The 23,344-nt window shown below is 45.8% G+C and overlaps 1 protein-coding gene across 1 annotated transcript; it reads right to left on the bottom strand.

Annotated features, from left to right (window-relative positions):
* Positions 1-1,503: 1,503 nt before the first annotated feature.
* Positions 1,504-22,332, bottom strand: nup160 (nucleoporin 160). The gene is made up of 34 exons (XM_034686555.1): positions 21,813-22,332; positions 18,894-19,002; positions 18,469-18,679; positions 18,110-18,332; positions 17,801-17,991; positions 17,469-17,705; positions 16,529-16,626; positions 16,335-16,419; positions 14,955-15,023; positions 14,765-14,848; positions 14,502-14,672; positions 14,276-14,375; positions 13,926-14,091; positions 13,539-13,672; positions 13,283-13,443; positions 12,957-13,093; positions 12,740-12,810; positions 12,476-12,626; positions 11,539-11,608; positions 11,354-11,452; positions 11,130-11,249; positions 9,920-10,015; positions 9,700-9,794; positions 9,438-9,534; positions 8,737-8,842; positions 7,429-7,589; positions 7,114-7,174; positions 6,647-6,757; positions 6,227-6,350; positions 4,082-4,183; positions 3,783-3,924; positions 3,572-3,697; positions 1,866-1,961; positions 1,504-1,736 (listed from the first exon to the last, which is right to left on the bottom strand). The coding sequence occupies exons 1-34, from the start codon at positions 21,901-21,903 to the stop codon at positions 1,653-1,655; spliced, it is 4,179 nt and encodes a 1,392-aa protein (XP_034542446.1). The 5' UTR covers positions 21,904-22,332; the 3' UTR covers positions 1,504-1,652.
* Between the last annotated feature and the right edge of the window lie 1,012 nt (positions 22,333-23,344).

The raw sequence follows: 23,344 nt of genomic DNA, 5'->3' as shown, positions 1-23,344 counted from the left end.
CACTACACATTACCCGTTCACTACACATTACCCGTTCACTACACGTTACCTGTTCACTATACATTACCTGTTCACTATACATTACCTTCACTATACATTACCTGTTCACTACACATTACCTTCACTATATATTACCTTCACAATACATTACCCGTTCACTATACATTACCCGTTCACTATACATTACCTTCACTATACATGACCTGTTCACTATACATTACCCGTTCACTATACATTACCCGTTCACTACACATGACCCGTTAACTTTACATAACCCGTTCACTTTACATTACCCGCTCACTATACATTACCCGTTCACTACACATTACCCGTTCACTATACATGACCCATTCACTATACATGACCCGTTCACTATACATGACCCGTTCACTACACATGACCCGTTCACTACACATGACCCGTTCACTACACATGACCTGTTCACTATACATGACCCGTTCACTACACATGACCCGTTAACTTTACATTACCCGTTCACTATACATTACCTGTTCACTACACATTACCTGTTCACTACACATTCCCTTTTCACTACACATGACCCGTTCACTACACATTACCCGTTCACTATACATGACCCGTTCACTACACATGACCCGTTCACTATACATGACCCGTTCACTACACATGACCCGTTAACTTTACATTACCCGTTCACTTTACATTACCCGTTCACTATACATTACCTGTTCACTACACATTACCTGTTCACTACACATTCCCTTTTCACTACACATTACCCGATCACTATACATTACCCGTTCACTATACATGACCCGTTCACTATACATGACCTGTTCACTACACATGACCTGTTCACTACACATTCCCTTTTCACTATACATTACCCGATCACTATAGTTGACCTGTTCACTACACATTACCTGTTCACTATACATTACATGTTCACTATACATTACCTGTTCACTACACATTACCTTCACTATACATGACCTGTTCACTATACATTACCCGTTCACTACACATTACCCGTTCACTATACATTACCCGCTCACTATACATTACCCGCTCACTACACATTACCCGTTCACTTTACATTACCTGTTCACTATACATTACCTGTTCACTACACATTACCTGTTCACTATACATTACCTGTTCACTACACATTACCCATTCACCTTAAAAACACCTGTCACCACGCTGTTCTCAGGACCTGTTCGGTCATGTGACTCTCTTAGCTCTGATTGGTCGGCTGAGTGTCAGCACTCACAGGTGTGTCCAGGTGATCTCTTCAACTTAATAAATAAAAAAAATCTGCAGGCTTTTATTTTGATAGGACTCCTGTTCTGAGGAAATATTTCAGGGGATAACAGGATGCTGTTTCCATGACAACAAGCCAGCTGACCTGAAACTTCACCTGACGTCAGGGACCAGGTGAGATCGCAGTTTTATTATTTTATAATAGATAAATGACATTCTGAAACAATCTGAGGTTAAGATCAAAAAACAAACTCGAGCAGAGATTCAAAGAAAACTTTAATCTGATCCAAATTTACAAAACAGACGAGTACAAAAACACAAATATAAGAAACACCTCCCCGTGTACAAAAATAGGATTCAGTCTGCTGCTCTCTGATTGGTCGAACCAGCAGGTGACTTGAACCGTCCTATCGAGAGACGAGTCTGTGATTGGTCGTCTTTTCCACCAGTCGGTGATAATCGTCCAGTTTGTCTCTCAGTTTAATGCAAACCTGAAAAAAGAGACAACAGAGTGACATCATCACACAGGAGGACACACACAACACACAATAACACACAACAACACACACACACACACTCATCTACAGAGAGATCTACAGGCAGATGTAGGACAGACTCACGCTGCTGTTGGTCTGGGTCTCGTTCAGCGTCTGCAGCAGTTGATCTATTGATGTGTAGGGCAACCAGACCGAGGAGGAAGTAGCTGACAGCGGCCTCTGAAACACACACACACACACACACACACACACACACACACACACACACACACACACACACACACACACACACACACACACACACACACACACACACACACACACACACACACACACACAGATGATCAGACCCTCAGTGTGTTTCTCTCTGTGCTGATGCTGCAGTGTGCTCTAACTAAGGTCCAGTTGATCTCCCCCACACACCAGGTAACACTGGTCTAACACCAGCTAGTGTTACACCTGCAGTATTAGTACTCTGTGGATGTAGTATTACCTGCAGTGTTAGTACCTGTGTATGTAGTATTACCTGTAGTATTACCTGTAGTATTACCTGTAGTATTATCTGCAGTGTTAGTACCTGTGGATGTAGTATTACCTGTAGTATTACCTGCAGTATTAGTACCTGTGGATTTAGTATTACCTGTAGTATTACCTGTAGTATTACCTGTAGTATTACCTGCAGTATTACCTGCAGTATTAGTACTCTGTGTATGTAGTATTACCTGTAGTATTACCTGTAGTATTACCTGTAGTATTACCTGTAGTATTACCTGCAGTGTTAGTACCTGTGGATGTAGTATTACCTGTAGTATTACCTGTAGTATTACCTGTAGTATTACCTGTAGTATTATATGCAGTGTTAGTACCTGTGGATGTAGTATTACCTGTAGTATTACCTGTAGTATTACCTGTAGTATTACCTGTAGTATTACCTGTAGTATTATATGCAGTGTTAGTACCTGTGGATGTAGTATTACCTGTAGTATTACCTGTAGTATTACCTGTAGTATTACCTGTAGTATTACCTGCAGTATTACCTGCAGTATTAGTACTCTGTGTATGTAGTATTACCTGTAGTATTACCTGTAGTATTACCTGCAGTGTTAGTACCTGTGGATGTAGTATTACCTGTAGTATTACCTGTAGTATTACCTGTAGTATTATCTGCAGTATTACCTGCAGTATTAGTACTCTGTGTATGTAGTATTACCTGTAGTATTACCTGTAGTATTACCTGCAGTGTTAGTACCTGTGGATGTAGTATTACCTGTAGTATTACCTGTAGTATTACCTGTAGTATTACCTGCAGTATTACCTGCAGTATTAGTACTCTGTGTATGTAGTATTACCTGTAGTATTACCTGTAGTATTACCTGCAGTGTTAGTACCTGTGGATGTAGTATTACCTGTAGTATTACCTGTAGTATTATCTGCAGTATTACCTGTAGTATTACCTGTAGTATTACCTGTAGTATTATCTGCAGTATTACCTGTAGTATTACCTGTAGTATTATCTGCAGTATTACCTGTTGTATTACCTGTAGTATTATCTGCAGTATTACCTGTAGTATTACCTGTAGTATTACCTGTAGTATTACCTGTAGTATTACCTGTTGTATTACCTGTTGTATTACCTGTAGTATTACCTGTAGTATTACCTGTAGTATTACCTGCAGTATTACCTGTAGTATTACCTGTAGTATTATCTGTAGTATTACCTGTTGTATTACCTGTAGTATTACCTGTAGTATTATCTGTAGTATTACCTGTAGTATTACCTGTAGTATTACCTGTAGTATTACCTGTAGTATTATCTGCAGTATTAGTACCTGTATTCCAAAGTATTGGTGTCCTCTTCCCAGCAGAGCGTCCACGTACTCTAACACCAGCTCAGCTGCAGCGTCCACGAGGTCGAAGTTCAAGAAGAGACGCAACAGAGACGCTGCATCCACCGCCTGAAACACACAAACACAGCTGTCCCAGTGCATCATGGGAGAATAACCCCTGTGAACGTGGTGTCCACCTGCGCTGAGTCCTCACCTTGTAGGCTGTGAGCAGCCAATCAGGCAGAGGGACACCATGTGACAGCAGCTTGTTGAGGACACAGCGGTGGTGTTGTCCGTTAGAGGAAGGGTACCTGTCCAGGTAAGAGGCCAGCAGACGCCACGCCTCATCCGTCGCACTAGACATAGAAACAAGACTCAGAGTGATTGATCTGTTCCTCCTGATTCAGCTCACACTGATCATGTGTCCTATACACATCAACAGATTCAACAAACACGACTGATAGAAACTGTTGTTGTTGTTGTTAAAGTCATAAACCAACAAATCAATCAGACCTGGACTCTTTGGTGTTAACGACTGATGACAGCTGATTAGCAGCCAACCAGCTCCAGGCTTCATTCTGAGACTCCTCCCCCCCAAACTGGAGCTTAATACACCTGAACAAATCAAACACATGAAATCAACATCAGCTGAGATAATGTAGAGATAGTTTAAAGATAATGTAGAGATAGTTTAAAGATAATGTAGAGATAGTCCAAAGATAATGTGGAGATAGTTTAAAGATAATGTAGAGATAGATCAAAGATAATGTAGAGATAGATCAAAGATAATGTAGAGATAGATCAAAGATAATGTAGAGATATTTAAAGATAATGCAGAGATAATGTGGATAGTTCAAAGATAATGTGGAGATAGTTTAAAGATAATGTAGAGATAGTTCAAAGATAGTTCAGAGATAATGTGGATAGTTTAAAGATAATGTAGAGATAGTTTAAAGATAATGTGGAGATAGTTTAAAGATAATGTGGAGATAGTTTAAAGATAATGTAGAGATAGATCAAAGATAATGTAGAGATAGATCAAAGATAATGTAGAGATAGTTTAAAGATAATGCAGAGATAATGTGGATAGTTCAAAGATAATGTGGAGATAGTTTAAAGATAATGTAGAGATAGTTCAGAGATAATGTGGATAGTTCAAAGATAATGTGGAGATAGTTTAAAGATAATGTGGAGATAGTTTAAAGATAATGTAGAGATAGTTTAAAGATAATGCAGAGATAATGTGGATAGTTCAAAGATAATGTGGAGATAGTTTAAAGATAATGTAGAGATAGTTCAGAGATAATGTGGATAGTTCAAAGATAATGTGGAGATAGTTTAAAGATAATGTGGAGATAGTTTAAAGATAATGTAGAGATAGTTTAAAGATAATGCAGAGATAATGTGGATAGTTCAAAGATAATGTGGAGATAGTTTAAAGATAATGTAGAGATAGTTCAGAGATAATGTGGATAGTTCAAAGATAATGTGGAGATAGTTTAAAGATAATGTGGAGATAGTTCAAAGATAGTTCAGAGATAATGTGGATAGTTCAGAGATAATGTGGATAGTTCAAAGATAATGTAGAGATAGTTTAAAGATAATGTAGAGATAGTTTAAAGATAATGCAGAGATAGTTCAAAGATAGTTCAGAGATAATGTGGATAGTTTAAAGGTAATGTGGAGATAGTTTAAAGATAATGTGGAGATAGTTTAAAGATAGTTCAGAGGCAATGTAGATAGTTTAAAGATAATGTGGAGATAGTTTAAAGGTAATGTAGAGATAGTTCAAAGATAGTTCAGAGATAATGTAGATAGTTTAAAGATAATGTGGAGATAGTTTAAAGATAATGTAGGGATAGTTTAAAGATAATGTGGAGATAGTTTAAAGATAATGCAGAGATAGTTCAAAGATAATGCAGAGATAGTTCAAAGATAGTTCAGAGATAATGTAGATAGTTTAAAGATAATGTGGAGATAGTTTAAAGATAATGTGGAGATAGTTCAGAGATAATGTGGAGACAATGTAGATAGTCCAAAGATAATGTAGAGATAGTTTAAAGATAATGCAGAGATAGTTCAAAGATAGTTCAGAGATAATGTAGATAGTTTAAAGATAATGTGGAGATAGTTTAAAGTTAATGCGGAGATAGTTCAAAGATAATGTGGAGATAGTTCAAAGATAATGTAGAGATAATGTAGATAGCTCAGAGATAATGTAGATAGTTTAAAGATAATGTGGAGATAGTTTAAAGATATGTGGAGATAATTCAAAGATAATGTAGAGATAGTTCAAAGATAATGTGGAGATAGTTTAAAGATAATGTAGATCATAGATAATGTTGAGATAGTTCAGAGATAATGTAGATAGCTCAAAGATAATTCAGAGATAATGTTGAGTTGGTTCAGAGATAATGTGGAGATAGCCCAGAGATAATGTAGAGATAGCCCAGAGATAATGTAGAGATAGTTCCGAGATAATGTAGAGATAGTTCAAAGATAATCCAGAGATAATGTTGAGATGGTTCAGAGATAATGTAGAGATAGATCAGAGATAATGTGGAGATAGTTCAGAGATAATGTGGAGATAGTGTAAGGGTAGTTTAGAGATGATGAAGATCTGTGGCTAAGGTAATGTCGGTAGGTGTTCACACTGACTTGAAGGTGAGTCCTTCGAACACAGGGGTCAGGTTGAGTTTGAACGTCTGACAGATGGACAGAGCAGAATCAAACAGTCCCGTTTGGACCAACAGGGCCACCATCTCCTCCGCTGAGGCACTGCCTGGAGGACACACACACACACACACACACACACACACACACACACACACACACACACACACACACACACACACACACACACACACACACACACACACACACACAGTTAATTGATCAGTGGTTGTTCTCCATATATTTGTAAATCCTGTGTGGATTGCTAACATGAGGATCTAGATTATGCAGTTCACAGCTGTTTGATTTGACAGGTGTACCAGGTGTTCCAAGGTACCAGGTGTACCAGGTGTACCAAGGTACCAGGTGTACCAGGTGTACCAAGGTACCAGGTGTTACAGGTACCTGCGATGGCAGCAGAGGGCGGATGGTGCTGGGCGAGTGTGAGGCGGCTCCTGGACAAGATGTACTCCTTCTCCAGGTCCTTGAGTTCCAGGATGTCCACCTGACGTTTGACTGCAGGAGGAAACACACCTGTCAGAGGAAGAGGCTCACCTGGGCAGGTGACACTCAGGTGGAAGGTTCACAGAGAGCAGAGGAATGACTCAGATCGACGGATGAATTCACTGAATGTTGACTCTCTAAACTTGTTTCATGAACACAGTCACATTCTCAGGATCACCCTGATGCAGTAACACTGGGTGTCCAGCAGAGGGCAGTCTGACTCTGAGGTCTCTCCTCAGGTTCCTGATCTCTGTTCTACTGATTAAACACGAAGAGTTCCTCAAAAATAAAGTTTCCATAGAAAACATCAGAGTCATCGTCTGTTCACTGAGAGGAAGTCAATAAAGTTTTAATACAGATGTTTTCACCTGGTTCAGAAGAAAACTCTCCATCAGAGTTCCTCTTTGGAGACGCTCCAGGACGCTCGTACTGTGTACACACACACACACACACACACACACACACACACACACACACACACACACCATTAAAGTTGTGTATGTATACATGGGTTCAAATATAAAAGTGTGTATGTGGGTGTAATAAGTGTGTGTTAACACCAAGACTCAAGAGGTTTACATATGTATAAAGGTGTGTGTGTGTGTGTGTGTGTGTGTGTGTGTGTGTGTGTGTGTGTGTGTGTGTGTGTGTGTGTTAGTGTTTGTGTTAGTGTGTGGTAGTACCACAGCTCCGAAGGCAGGCTGGACGATCCAGGCGTACTCAGGTCTGATGAGGCGCAGACAGGTGAGAGCAGAAAGGTAACAGTTCACCTGTTTCTGTAGACCCAGGCGAGTCCGGACCTCTCGTCCCAGACGCATCCCCAACTCAAACATCACTGTACCCGCTTCACTCGTGCACACACACACACACACACACACACACACACACACACACAGGCAGATGAACACATTAGAACACACTCTGAAAGTAGAACCACAGTGTAAACTAACAGGAAGTATGTCTAACAGGAAGTATGTCTAACAGGAAGTATGTCTAACAGGAAGTATGTCTAACAGGAAGTTTGTGTAACAGGAAGTATGTGTAACAGGATGTTTGTGTAAGAGGAAGTATGTCTAACAGGAAGTATGTCTAACAGGAAGTATGTGTAACAGGATGTTTGTGTAACAGGAAGTATGTCTAACAGGAAGTATGTGTAACAGGAAGTTTGTCTAACAGGAAGTATGTGTAACAGGAAGTATGTCCAACAGGAAGTATGTCTAACAGGAAGTATGTCTAACAGGAAGTATGTGTAACAGGAAGTATGTGTAACAGGAAGTATGTCTAACAGGAAGTTTGTCTAACAGGAAGTATGTGTAACAGGAAGTTTGTCCAACAGGAAGTATGTCCAACAGGAAGTATGTGTAACAGGATGTTTGTGTAACAGGAAGTATGTCTAACAGGGAGTATGTCTAACAGGAAGTTTGTCTAACAGGAAGTATGTGTAACAGGAAGTATGTGTAACAGGAAGTATGTCCAACAGGAAGTATGTGTAACAGGAAGTATGTCTAACAGGAAGTATGTCTAATGGAAAGTCAGTGTAACAGGAAGTATGTGTAACAGGAAGTTAGTCTAACAGGAAGTGAGTCTAACAGGAAGTATATCTAACAGGAAGTAGGTTTAGGGTTAGGGTTGAGAACATTTGAGTAATCTGATTCTAGTTTAAAACAAAGATAATGAAGAGCACACTGCGTATCAGCTTAGTAGAGAACTGTCTCCTTTAAGGTTACCAACAGTTACAGGCAGAGTTCTTTAATTTCCCACAGTGCAGTGAAGGCATCACGGTTATTAAACAGTGTGAGACTAAAGAAGCAGAGAGACATTTACATTAACAATGAAGTCAGAAACTGGATCTGTTGTTTCCTCCTCTGTTCACTGATCACACCTCAACGACTCTAACAGCAGTTCATCCTGTTACAGCCTCACAACCCCGGACAGGTGTGTGTGTGTGTGTGTGTGTGTGTGTGTGTGTGTGTGTGTGTGCGCGCACTCACCTTTCCTGTAGTTGTGTCTGTTGATGTGGAAGGCATACAGCAGCTCGTAGTAGTTATGAGCCAGAAGGTCCAGACCTCTGGCCCGGGACTCAATGATACTGACCACCTGAGAACCACACAACAGGTGACCCCTCAGGTAACTCTACGGGTAAGGTGTCAGGTGTCAGGTGAAGGTGTCAGGTGAAGGTGTCAGGTGAAGGTGTCAGGTGTCAGGTGTCAGGTGTCAGGTGTCAGGTGAAGGTGTCAGGTGTCAGGTGTCAGGTGTCGGTGTCAGGTGAAGGTGTCAGGTGTCAGGTGTCAGGTGAAGGTGTCAGGTGAAGGTGTCAGGTGAAGGTGTCAGGTGTCAGGTGAAGGTGTCAGGTGAAGGTGAAGGTGTCAGGTGAAGGTGTCAGGTGAAGGTGTCAGGTGTCAGGTGAAGGTGTCAGGTGAAGGTGTCAGGTGAAGGTGTCAGGTGAAGGTGTCAGGTGAAGGTGTCAGGTGAAGGTGTCAGGTGAAGGTGTCAGGGTCAGGTGAAGATGTCAGGTGAAGGTGTCAGGTGAAGGTGTCAGGTGAAGGTGTCAGGTGAAGGTGTTAGGTGTAGGTGTCAGGTGAAGGTGTCAGGTGAAGGTGTCAGGGTCAGGTGAAGGTGTCAGGTGTAGGTGTCAGGTGTAGGTGTCAGGTGTAGCTTTCAGGTGTAGGTGTCAGGTGTAGGCTCAGGTTACCTCATCGTGCAGGTTGACATAGGGGAACTGGACCAGATCCTGGAGCTGAGAGCGTTCACACAGAACCACCACCAGCTGACGGAGACAATCCAGCTGCCTGAGACCAGCACAAAAACCACATCTCACACACACCTCATTTAAACGCCTACAAAGGTGGTGTATGTATGAGAGAGTGTGTGTGTGTGTGTGTGTGTGTGTGTGTGTGTGTGTGTGTGTGTGTGTGTGTGTGTGTGTGTGTGTGTGTGTGTGTGTGTACACATACATGCTGCTGTCTGGATTCTGCGTCAGTGCTTCGTAAGCCTCACTGTTGTGTCCCAGGTCCAGGTGATGTTTAAATATTCTAGTCCACAACGCCGCCTACACACACACACACACACACACACACACACACACACACGCGCATACACATATATATATATATATGAATTACAGTTCAGTTTTGTTACCTGTCTGTCTGTTACCTGTCTCTCTCTCTCTGTTACCTGGCTGTTGATGTCGTTGGCTGCCTCTGTTATGGCAAGAGAAGCCAGCTGGATGACAAGCTCAGGTAGACCAACATCCTCCAACAGCCTCAACACCTGAAAAAGACACACACACACACATTATCACCTTGACAGGTGTACCTTGTTGTAGTACAGGTGTACAGGTGTACCTTGTTGTAGTACAGGTGTACAGGTGTACCTTGTTGTAGTACAGGTGTACAGGTGTACCTTGTTGTAGTACAGGTGTACAGGTGTACCTTGTTGTAGTACAGGTGAACATGTGTACCTTGTTGTAGTACAGGTGTACCTTGTTGTAGTACAGGTGTACAGGTGTACCTTGTTGTAGTACAGGTGTACATGTGTACCTTGTTGTAGTACAGGTGAACCTTGTTGTAGTACAGGTGTACAGGTGTAACTTGTTGTAGTACAGGTGTAACTTGTTGTAGTACAGGTGTACAGGTGTACCTTGTTGTAGTACAGGTGTACCTTGTTGTAGTACAGGTGTACATGTGTACCTTGTTGTAGTACAGGTGTAACTTGTTGTAGTACAGGTGTACCTTGTTGTAGTACAGGTGTACCTTGTTGTAGTACAGGTGTACCTTGTTGTAGTACAGGTGTACAGGTGTAACTTGTTGTAGTACAGGTGTACAGGTGTACCTTGTTGTAGTACAGGTGTACAGGTGTACCTTGTTGTAGTACAGGTGTACAGGTGTAACTTGTTGTAGTACAGGTGTACAGGTGTAACTTGTTGTAGTACAGGTGTACAGGTGTAACTTGTTGTAGTACAGGTGTACATGTGTACCTTGTTGTAGTACAGGTGTAACTTGTTGTAGTACAGGTGTACAGGTGTACCTTGTTGTAGTACAGGTGTACCTTGTTGTAGTACAGGTGTACATGTGTACCTTGTTGTAGTACAGGTGTAACTTGTTGTAGTACAGGTGTACAGGTGTAACTTGTTGTAGTACAGGTGTACCTTGTTGTAGTACAGGTGTACAGGTGTAACTTGTTGTAGTACAGGTGTACAGGTGTAACTTGTTGTAGTACAGGTGTAACTTGTTGTAGTACAGGTGTACCTTGTTGTAGTACAGGTGTACAGGTGTACCTTGTTGTAGTACAGGTGTACAGGTGTACCTTGTTGTAGTACAGGTGTAACTTGTTGTAGTACAGGTGTACAGGTGTACCTTGCTGTAGTACAGGTGTACAGGTGTACCTTGTTGTAGTACTGTAGTCGGGGGACAGATGTCGACACCTCCTCCTCGGCACCCGTCAGTCGGAGGAGAAACTCCTCCTTCTCCACCTCCGTCGCCGCCTCCTGGAAACACTGCAGAGCCTGAGGAAAGGACACGAGGAGAGGACACAAGAAAAGGAGTTGAGGGAACCAGGAGCTGATTCTCATTCTCACCTGCCTCAGAGTGTCTCAGGTGTGTGACCTACCTTCTGTCCTTCTCCGTTTGCCAGGTAACACTGACCCAGCATGAAGCGACGAGAGCCCACGTTCACCTGACACCAGGGACCAATCAGCCTTACATACTCCTACACACACACACACACACACACACAGTTAGAGTGATGTTCAGGTGATGAACACAGCAGGTAAATGGTTAGCACAGGTAGCTCACCTGTAGCTGGGTGTACTGACAGTTAGCCATCAGACACTCTGGGAACTGGAAACCAGTATTATTGGGCCAGCTGGAGACAGCAGGTAAGGAACAACAACAAACACACCTGACCATCTAAAGTGATGTCACCAGAGTGGGCGGAGCCATCACACCTCTGATCACCTCACTAAGGATCAGGAATGAGGAATATTGATTTCTATCCTAACTCCTGTCCCTGTGAGAGTCTGTCCCTGTGAGAGTGTGTCCCTGTGAAAGTGTGTCCCTGTGAGAGTGTGTCCCTGTGAAAGTGTGTCCCTGTGAGAGTCTGTCCTTGTGAGTGTGTCCCTGTGAGAGTCTGTCCTTGTGAGTGTGTCCCTGTGTGAGTGTGTCCCTGTGAGAGTGTGTCCCTGTGAGAGTGTGTCCCTGTGAGAGTGTGTCCCTGTGTGAGTGTGTCCCTGTGAGAGTGTGTCCCTGTGAGAGTGTGTCCCTGTGTGAGTCTGTCCCTGTGAGAGTGTGTCCCTGTGTGAGTCTGTCCCTGTGAGAGTGTGTCCCTGTGTGAGTCTGTCCCTGTGAGAGTGTGTGCCTGTGAGAGTGTGTCCCTGTGTGAGTGTGTCCCTGTGAGAGTGTGTCTCTGTCCCTGTGTGAGTGTGTCCCTGTGAGAGTGTGTCCCTGTGTGAGTGTGTCCCTGTGAGAGTGTGTCCCTGTGAGAGTGTGTCCCTGTGTGAGTGTGTCCCTGTGAGAGTGTGTTCCTGTGAGAGTGTGTCCCTGTGAGAGTGTGTCCCTGTGAGAGTGTCTCTGTCCCTGTGAGAGTGTGTCCCTGTGAGAGTGTGTCCCTGTGTGAGTGTGTCCCTGTGAGAGTGTGTCCCTGTGAGAGTCTGTCCTTGTGAGTGTGTTCCTGTGAGAGTCTGTCCCTGTGAGAGTGTGTCCCTGTGAGAGTCTGTCCCTGAGGGGAGGATACAGCAGCTGAGCCAGCAGGTGGACCAGGTTCGAGGTCATGTGACTCCAGAGGAGCAGAGAGTCGCTCTGCTGCTGAGCAAAGATCTGAGACACCATCATCTTCCTCGCTGCCGTCTGATAGAAGAGCTCCACCACCGTCTGAGGACTCAGCACTACACAGAGACAACACAGGCGATACCTGTATTACACATGTTTCATGTAACACCTCTAATCAGAGGTCACACAGGTGGTGAAGGTGGAGTTAGACCTGGGGTCTGGCATTCACCTGATCTGTGCGAGGACAGAGCCGGAGAGTCAGAGAGCTCCAACACGGTCAGGTGCTGCAGGTTAGCGTCTCTGCAGGTCAGAGGTCAAAGGTTAGAGGTCAAAGGAGGCTGAGCTCTGTCTCCAAACAAACTGCAGACTCTGATCAGCGTGAACCTGCATGCAGTCTGTATCAGAGAGAACTGTAGTAGTACTGGTTAGCAGGATCTGGTACTCACAGGATGTCCACGGGGACGGAGGAGGCCAGGCTCTGGCTGACGTGTTTGAGGAGGTGATAGGAGGAGAGGAGGTGAGAGCTGCGAGGAATCAAGTCCTGCTGAAGCTGCAGCAGCTGAGCCCCCCCACCCAGAAACACCTGAGAGAGAGAGAGACACACACACACACACACACACACAGACACACACACAGACACACACAGACACACAGTTAACCCTGATAATGAAGAATAATAATATAGACTGGTATATTTAGGAGTCTCCTCTGCACGCTAACACTCTGATTGAAAACATAATGTGTGTGTGTGTGCGCACGTGTGTGTACATACATTGTCTCCGAAGCGCAGGTAGAGTTTCTGCAGGATCAGCAGGTCTCTGCAGAACATGGCTCTGGTCATGGTCATGTGACACACGGCCTGACAGATCAGGGACACGGCCGAGCTGCTGCCGAACAACTGAGAGAGACTGATCCTCACGTTCAGACTGTGACCTGTGAACACACACACACACACACAGAGTCAGAGCACACACACACACACACACACACGCACGCACGCATACACACACACGATTAACTGATCCTACCAGGTGCAATTGATCCCTCTGTGGTGGGTTCAGAGTCCGTCTCCAGGTCCAGCTCCCTCAGCAGAACCATCATGGCCGCGATGGGGTTCCTGATGTCCTGCAGCTTGTTCTGGATGTCCTCGATCACATTCTCACTGCAGGAAGTGACATCATCACTAACACACGTCACATCCCAACACAGATAATCATGAAACCACAATACACAGGTGAGCTCAGGTGAGCTCCGTCACCGGCCTCTTCTACAGATGTTACCAACAGTTTTTAAAATCTTTAAAACGTCTCTCACTGTCAGTGTTCAAGGTCTATGATTCATATGGAGTGTGTGTGTGTGTGTGTGTGTGTGTGTGTGTGTGTGTGTGTGTGTGTGTGTGTGTGTGTGTGGCTGACCTGTCGTTGGACAGCAGGTGTTCCAGGACGAGCTCTGCTGCCCTCTCAGGTGACTGCAGGTGTTCCAGAGCTTTCTCCATCTCATACGCCATCTCTCCAGAAACCGCATCACTGACCGCACGCACACACTGCACCAGCTGCAGCACATCACGCCCCAACTCTGAGTCTATACACACACACACACACACACACACACACACACACACGCACACACACACACACACAAAAACACACATTGTAACTGAAAACGGCTGTTTAACTCCAGCTCACCATCCGTGTGTGTGTGTGTGTGTGTGTGTGTGTGTGTGTGTGTGTGTGTGTGTGTGTGTGTGTGTGTGTGTGTGATGTACCTTCAGTGAGGGGTGTGTCCTCCTCTGAAAATAGGTACTCATCATAGGACAGGTACAGGTGATCCACAGCAAAACAAGGAAGCAGGTACGACACAAAACCCTGAAAGACACACACACACACACACACATATATACACACACACACACACACACACACACACACACACACACAGTCAGATTAATGTATAAACAGTCAGATTAATGCATAAACAGTTAAGAGTCTCACCTTCCTCAGCAGACAGACCAGGCCGGTGTTCTGGTTCAGGGTCAGACTCAGAGGTTCTGATTGGACTTCCTGGTACTGCAGGCAGCAGGAATAGAACCTGGACCAGAACTCCACCTGCAGGTGTCGGTACTCCTCCTGAGAGAACTCAAACTCTGTCACACTGCTCTGCAGCTACAGGTGAGGAGGGGGCGGAGCATCAGGTTACAACCCTCTGTACTCAACTTTATCCAAAACATCAACATGATCAACAGGTGAGCTGTTACCTCACTCTCCACGGCCAGGGTCACCTCCCTCTTCAGACCCTCCCAGGACACGTCACACACCCTCTCTGAGCCTCTGTGGAAGATCTAACACACACACAGTCAATATACACACATTATACACACACACACACACAGTTGACACGTCACGTGTGTGATGATGTCACAGTGATGTCACAGCATGGTGTCTCACCTGTAAAGCTTTGATGATGGCTGAAGCTGTGAAACGGAGAGGAGAGAAGAGAACCTCCAGGTACGTCTCCTGTGGACGGACACACACACACACACACACACACACACACACACACGTTACCATGAGCTCACACACTCACCTGGAGAAGGTCACATTCATCCCTGTGATTGTGAATCTTGTTTCTGTGTTGGGGTCAGTTTGTTCATGTTTCTTTGTTCTGATCTGTGTGTTGAATCCTTTCCTGTTACCTGTTTCCTGTTACCTGTTACCTGTTACTTGTTTCCTGTTACCTGTGTGTTACACAGTAGAATCATGACACCTGGCAGCACAGACACATCTGTGGTTGCTGTGGTTACAGCAGCTGTCTCGTGTGAGGATCTGTCGCTCTGAATGAGTTCGGATCAGTCCACAGGAAGTGTGGGGGAGGAGGAATGTGTTTACAGGGAGACACAGAGCGCTTCTATCCCATGTTTTCATGGAATCTGAGACAGACTGGGACCAGTTCCAGGAGGACCAGAACGCTCTCTGCAGACCACATCTGGTACAGACCACATGAACAGTCAGAGCTCCACATACATTGTTCTATAGGGTCCTACAGCGGAAACACCAACACACTACACGGTCATGGTCAGAGTCCAGCTGCAAGGACTGCAGGCTGAGGACCTCCTTCATGACAGGAAGAGGACTACTACAGGGAGCAGAGGGGGAGGAGGGGAGGAGGGGGGGGGGACTTCACTGTTCACACTGACACAAACACACACACACACGAAGTGCTGTTTCACCCTGAACGCTCCCAGCACAACACATCTCCACCATCTTCCCCGGTTTCCCCGGTGTCCCCCGTCACTCCCTTCGAGGGAGGATCAGAGGACCGTTACGAGTTCGTGGGTTACACCGTGTCCTAACAGCACGCCACACGAGCATCAGCTACAAAATCTGCACATGATTCTGTTTGAAACATTTTAACAGCCTTCAGTCGGCCGAGCAGGTCCTGTACTTTACTGACGACGTGCAGACGTGCTCACACTTCATGATGCATTCAAACACACAAAGGTTCAGAACTGTGTTCTTCCTCTTATGAAGACACCACAGCAGCAACACACTCTTCAGCTGATCACCACAGCGGCATAAACCACGCTACAGCGTGCACCGGGCCCAGACAGACACCAGCGTGAGCCCGCTGATCACTGCCTGCAGCTTTAATTCATTATTGATCCCTCAGACTCCGCCCATGGACAGCAGCGTGGTTTGTTTACATGACGTGATGACAGTCTACACGATGCTGTAAGAACTCGATGTCTGTGTGTGTGTGTGTGTGTGTGTGTGTGTGTGTGTGTGTGTGTGTGTGTGTGTGTGTGTGTGTGTGTGTGTCTGTCTCACCCTGGGGTCCTGGTCCACACCTATATGTACTTCTTCTTCAGGTGGGGGCTGAACAAACACCTGGTTCCACTGACCTGCTGTGTTACTGCAACATACACAGACACACACACATCATCCTTATCCTCCTCCTCCTCCTCCTCCTCATCTTCTTCATCATCATCATCATCATCAGTGGAGCATGATTTCTCTCTTACTGTTCAAAGCTGATGTATTTGACCACAGAGGAGTTTGATTCGTCCACCCACACAGCCCAGACATCTGAGGAGGTCAGAGAGAAGTCCACCAGGGTCTCCTACACACACACACACACACACACACACACACACACACACACACACACAGAGAAACACACAGACACACACAGAGAGAGAGAAACACACAGACAGATTACACCAGAGCACGGACCTTCACTATGACCCTCTTACCTGAGAGTAGCTGAGACTAGTGCTGGGCGATATTGGTCATGATGTCATGATGACCTTGTTAAATATTTCACATTAGTTGATATGGATAATTATCACGATAAATATTAAATCATGATTTCATTTAAATGTAAAGTCAGATTTTTGCTCCTGAGTGAAAGTTGAAGACAGTTTGTTTGTATCTGGATTTAGTTTCTGATGAGCTTCTTGAATCCATCATTTCTGACGGTGCTAACAGGAAGCAGGTCTTTAGTGTGAAATTAGATTATTGTGAAGTTTTAGTTTGTAGATTCTTATTTTGCTCAGGTTGAGTTTATTTCCATAATTTGATTTAAATCTATAACACAGATTTATCAAACTGTATTCTGTGTATCAGTTTATAGAGTATTATTTTGAGTTGTGCTCTCCCCTATAAGTTTCTAAGGGTCACAGGCAGAGTGGTGTTGTTTCCCACAGTGCAGTGAATGCATCACGGTTATTCAGCGTTCAGTTGTCCTACGGTCGCGGTGAACATTAAATGTGTTCACAGCAGAAGTTGTCTGTGCTCTTCCTTTACCCACATCCTGAAAGTGTATCTAATGAAGTGTATGAAGTTAAGAGTTAACGCAGAGTCGACTCAGTGTCAGACTAACGACTCTGCTTTGAGCTGCTACGTTTTGAGTCTTCTTCAGAGTCGCTGTCGCTCGTCTCACCTGAGTGTATCTTTGTTTACCTGAGTGCTAAACAGGGTGGAGATGTGGTCAAGGCTGTAACGTTGGTTGTCGGTGGCGACGAGCTGCAGGACGGTGAACTGTCCTCGGTGAGGCACGCTCAGGTAAACACACACACAGAGACCTGTGGAGGGGGAGAAGGCCAGGCGCAGTCTGTGACCCTGTCCTGACAGACGCTTCACACCTCTGCACGCCGGCATGTAATCCAACATGTCCGCCTCCAGGAGACACGCCTGCTCCTGCAGCAGAACATGACAAGAACACGTCTTAGAATACACGATCACCACATTATCACGATACGACACACGTCCTCATATAACCTTGTGAGTCTCACCCCGAAGGACCACATGCGCAGTTTGTGGTCCTGACAGAGGGCGAAGATGAAGGAGTCTTCCTCCAGCTCTCTGACACACAGACTGAGCACCAGGTCAGCCGGACTCTGATCTCCTCGCATCGCTGACGGCATCCACCCAGACAACCTCTGCATCATGGAGCTCCGCCTCAGCTCCAGCACCGTCACCGCGCCTGCAGCACACACACACAGATACACACATAGACACACAGAGACACACACAGGGCCATCAGTGCATGCCGTAGAGAACACCTGTGCTCTTATGTTCTTTCCAGATCAGATGGTGTTTACCAGGTGTGTCGTGGGGGGGCAGGGTCACCACCATGATGCCTCCAGCAGGGGGGGCCACAGCGTAGTGAGCCTCTCCAGACTGACTGAGCCAGGCGGCGGACGTGGTTGGACTTCCTGTCTGTCCTGCTGAGCTGGGGATGATGGCGCTGTGGGCGGAGTCCTGCAGACTCAGCTTCCCCACGTCTGTTAACACCGACTGCATGTGGAGCTCTGTCACTAGCTCCTACACACACACACACACACACACACACATGCACGCACACACACACGAGGTATTAGATTGACAGGAGGAGGGGGCGGGACTTACAGGGCAGTGCAGTGTAAACATGTTTAACCCTTTATGTGCCGTGTGTACTCACACTGCGGTACATGCGTGAGGGGTGGGGCAGCACCAGTCTGTGGACACTCTGATTGGTGCAGACGAGGATGATGACATTGTTGACGGTCTCCTGGATGGCCACGCCCCCTGGCAGCACGGTGCAGTGAGTGAACTTGATTCTGACAGCATTGTTGAGCAGGTTGGTGTCCAGAGACTGCTCCACCAGCTGCACCGTGTCTCCTGACGTGGACCTGCACACAGGAAGTGACATCAACTATGATGGACAGCGAGCAGCTCTTATTGTGAAAGGCCTGAGCTGTGTGTGTATGAACACACTCAGAACACACTCAGTGTGGCAGGAACAGGAAGTGATCACTTTAGAGGCTGCTCAACAAACAAGCTGTGTGTGTGTGTGTGTGTGTGTGTGTGTGTGTGTGTCTGTGTGTGTGTGTGTGTGTGTCTCACCAGTGTATGAATCTGTTGCTGGTGACAGACAGCAGCTTCCCGCTCTCCTCGTAGTGAAAGGCTCCGGCGCTGTCTGGAAACTTCTGTCCCCCGGGGAGAGTAGAGACACCTGCAGGACAGAAACCAGCTCACCTGAGTTTACACCACCAAGGGTCATGTGATCATGTAACCACGGTAACACATCAGGGTTATAAACACAGAGTAAAGCCTGTTTATTGAGGAACCTGAGGACGACAGGAACTATTGGACACGGAGCACAAACACTCTGTAGTGTGACTCGGCTCTAATCAGACCCTACATGGAGGCCCACTACCTGAGCACCTTGACTGATCCCACACTGAGGAAGACCTGAACCAGGTACAGACTCAGCCAGCACAGCCTGGCCATAGAGACAGGCAGACACAGACACACCTGGCTGCCCCGAGAGGACAGACTGTGTCAGCTCTGTCCACACAGACGGGTGGAGACAGAGACACACTTCCTGCTCCACTGCAGCAGGTATGAAGGTCTCAGAGAAGAGTTCTCCACAAAGATCAGAGACAGAGTCTGGGACTTTAATTCTCTCTCTCTGATCCAGATTGATTGAAACATGTGTTGGGAGAAGTCCCAGTCAGCAGCAGAGACACAGCAAGGTATGTCCACCTCTGTCACAGGCTGAGAGACAGGCTGAGAGACAGGCTGAGAGGCAGCCTGAGAGACAGCCTGAGAGACAGCCTGAGAGACAGCCTGAGAGACAGCCTGAGAGACAGCCTGAGAGACAGCCTGAGAGACAGCCTGAGAGACAGCCTTAGAGACAGACTGAGAGACAGCCTGAGAGACAGCCTGAGAGACAGACTGAGAGACAGCCTGAGAGACAGCCTGAGAGACAGCCTGAGAGGCAGACTGAGAGACAGCCTGAGAGGCAGACTGAGAGACAGACTGAGAGACAGCCTGTGAGACAGCCTGAGAGACAGCCTGAGAGACAGCCTGAGAGACAGCCTGAGAGACAGCCTGTGAGACAGCCTGTGAGACAGCCTGAGAGACCGACTGAGAGGCAGCCTGAGAGACAGACTGAGAGACAGCCTGTGAGAAAGCCTGAGAGACAGACTGAGAGACAGACTGAGAGACAGCCTGAGAGACAGACTGAGAGACAGACTGAGAGACAGACTGAGAGACAGACTGAGAGACAGCCTGAGAGACGGCCTGAGAGACAGACTGAGAGACCGCCTGAGAGACAGACTGAGAGACAGCCTGAGAGACAGCCTGAGAGACAGCCTGAGAGACAGCCTGAGAGGCAGCCTTAGAGACAGCCTGAGAGACAGCCTGAGAGACCGCCTGAGAGACAGACTGAGAGACAGCCTGAGAGACAGACTGAGAGACAGCCTGAGAGACAGCCTGAGAGACAGACTGAGAGACAGCCTGAGAGACAGCCTGAGAGACAGCCTGAGAGACAGACTGAGAGACAGCCTGAGAGACAGCCTGAGAGACAGCCTGAGAGGCAGACTAAGAGACAGCCTGAGAGGCAGACTGAGAGACAGCCTTATAGACAGCCTGAGAGACAGCTTGAGAGACAGCCTGAGAGACAGCCTGAGAGGCAGACTAAGAGACAGCCTGAGAGACAGCCTGAGAGACAGCCTGAGAGACAGCCTGAGAGACAGCCTGAGAGGCAGACTAAGAGACAGCCTGAGAGACAGCCTGAGAGACAGCCTGAGAGGCAGACTAAGAGACAGCCTGAGAGACAGCCTGAGAGACAGCCTGAGAGACAGCCTGAGAGACAGACTGAGAGACAGACTGAGAGACAGCCTTAGAGACAGAGTGAGAGACAGCCTGAGAGACAGCCTGAGAGACAGCCTTCAGCCCACCTGACAGGTGTTCTCCTCTGAGCCCACAATCCTGATACACATACTGAACATTTATTTACCTTGTTTTGTCCTTTAATTTGGATTTTTTTTGGTGATCATTCTTCTTATTTTTGTTGCTGTTGTTATTTTTAAATCAGTTAACAATTATAATCATCTCTCATGTCTTTATATATATTGTTTGTTTTGTTTCAGACTTTTGTTTTTGATCTAGCTGTGACATGATAAGATATTTCATTTATATGTATGTGTATTATTTGATGCAATTTATGATTAATATTATTATTATTGTTATGCTTTGGCAACGTTGTTTAACTTTCATGCCAATAAAGCTATTTGAAGTGAATTAAGATGGAGATGGAGAGAGAGAGAGAGAGAGAGAGAGAGAGAGAGAGATAATATGATGTAATGTAATGAATGAATATGTAATGTATTTGCTTTGGCAAAAACATGTCTTTGTCCATGCCAATAAAGCAAATTGAATTGAATTGAGATTCCTCTGACGGTGAACAGGTCTCTCTCTCTCTCTCTCTCTCTCTCTGTCTATCTCTCCATCCTCTCTCTGTCTCTGTATCCTCTCTCCATCTCTCTCCCTCTCCATCTCTGTCTCTCTCTTTCCCCCCCTCTCTCTCTCTCCCTCTCTGTCTCTCTCCATCCTCTCTCTCCCTCTCTCCATCCTCTCTGTCTCCTCCTCCCCCCCTCTCTCTGTATATAAATAACACATGAAGCTAAGCTAACTGTATATTATGTAGCACTGTTAGCTAACACCTGTCATGTTTGACAGGTGTTAGCTAACGGTGCTACCTCTCCGCGTCAGTAGCAGACACCTGAACCCGGACAGCTGGTAAACACGGTTATAAACTAACTGACGGTTTTTACCTGCTGGTTCTTTAAAAACCCCTCACACCTTAACTCTGTACCTGATACACACAGCTAACCATGAGCCACACGCTGCTGTTAGCCTGCTAGCTGCTGTTAGCATGCTAGCTGCTGTTAGCCTGTCCTAACCGGCCTAACACTGTGGTAGACCGGCTCCATCAGACGGATCCGGGTCCGGATCAGACTCCGGGATGAGACTTACTCAGGTTAACGGTCACCTCTCTGACCCGCGGCACCGTTTCCCGCTCAAAGCCACAGATCTCTATGAAGCTGCGCTCCAACACGGCCGCCATCTTCTCCTCCTGATGGAACTGTGACGTCAGCGGACAGACGTCCCGCGCTGTCCTTTCAAAGATTTAAAGACACAGTACACCGCGAAGAAGAGAGAGTCCTCCAGAGAACAGTACACCATGAAGAAGAGAGAGTCCTCTAGAGAACAGTACACCATGAAGAAGAGAGAGTCCTCCAGAGAACAGTACACCGCGAAGAAGAGAGAGTCCTCCAGAGAACAGTACACCATGAAGAAGAGAGAGTCCTCCAGAGAACAGTACACCATGAAGAAGAGAGAGTCCTCCAGAGAACAGTACACCATGAAGAAGAGAGAGTCCTCCAGAGAACAGTACACCATGAAGAAGAGAGAGTCCTCCAGAGAACAGTACACCATGAAGAAGAGAGTCCTCCAGAGAACAGTACACTATGAAGAAGAGAGTCCTCCAGAGAACAGTACACTATGAAGAAGAGAGTCCTCCAGAGAACAGTACACCATGAAGAAGAGAGTCCTCCAGAGAACAGTACACCATGAAGAAGAGAGAGTCCTCCAGAGAACAGTACACCATGAAGAAGAGAGAGTCCTCCAGGGAACAGTACACCATGAAGAAGAGAGAGTCCTCCAGAGAACAGTGTTTTTCAACCTTTTTTGAGCCAAAGGCACATTTCCTACATTTAAAAAACCCAGAGTCACACCACCAACCAAAAGTGTTACAAAATGACACATTTAGTCTCTCAACACTCTTCATCCAGGTTAGAATTTTGTCCAGGGCCCAGTTTGGAGTTTTCACCTTTCCTTTTTAAATATTTATCCGTCGCTGTTGTTCGCCAAGTCTTGTCACATGCACCTCCAACGTGCCTCATTGATTCTATTTTCTTAAATTAACAAGGTCATTAGTGTGCTTTATTGTCACCCAGTGGGAGGATAGTGCAGCTCAGTATATGGACAAGTCAATCAATCAATCAACCTTTATTTGTATAGCGCCAAATCACAACAAACGTTATCTCAAGACGCTTTTACAAACAGAGCAGGTCTAGACCACTCTATGTCAAATTATGAACAGCATTTGAATAGCATTTTTTTTGGACTGATTAAGTGAAATTGGAAAATGTCCCACGGCACACCTGGCGATCTGTCACAGCACACTAGTGTGCCACAGAACAGTGGTGGAAAATCACTGCTCCAGAGAACAGTACACTTAAAAGGTGTATATCTATAGGTACACGTGTATATCTGGAGCCACAGGTGTACATCTAGAGTCACAGGTGTATATCTGGAGCCACAGGTGTATATCTGGAGCCACAGGTGTATATCTATAACCACAGGTGTATATCTATAGCCACAGGTGTATATCTATAGGTACACGTGTATATCTGGAGCCACAGGTGTACATCTAGAGTCACAGGTGTATATCTGGAGCCACAGGTGTATATCTGGAGCCACAGGTGTATCTCTATAGCCACAGG

This window comes from Notolabrus celidotus, chromosome 6, assembly GCF_009762535.1.
Source record: "Notolabrus celidotus isolate fNotCel1 chromosome 6, fNotCel1.pri, whole genome shotgun sequence".
In the NCBI taxonomy this organism is placed as follows: domain Eukaryota; kingdom Metazoa; phylum Chordata; class Actinopteri; order Labriformes; family Labridae; genus Notolabrus; species Notolabrus celidotus.
The sequence above is the reverse complement of the archived record's forward strand: the minus strand, read 5'-3'. Positions and strand labels throughout refer to the sequence as shown.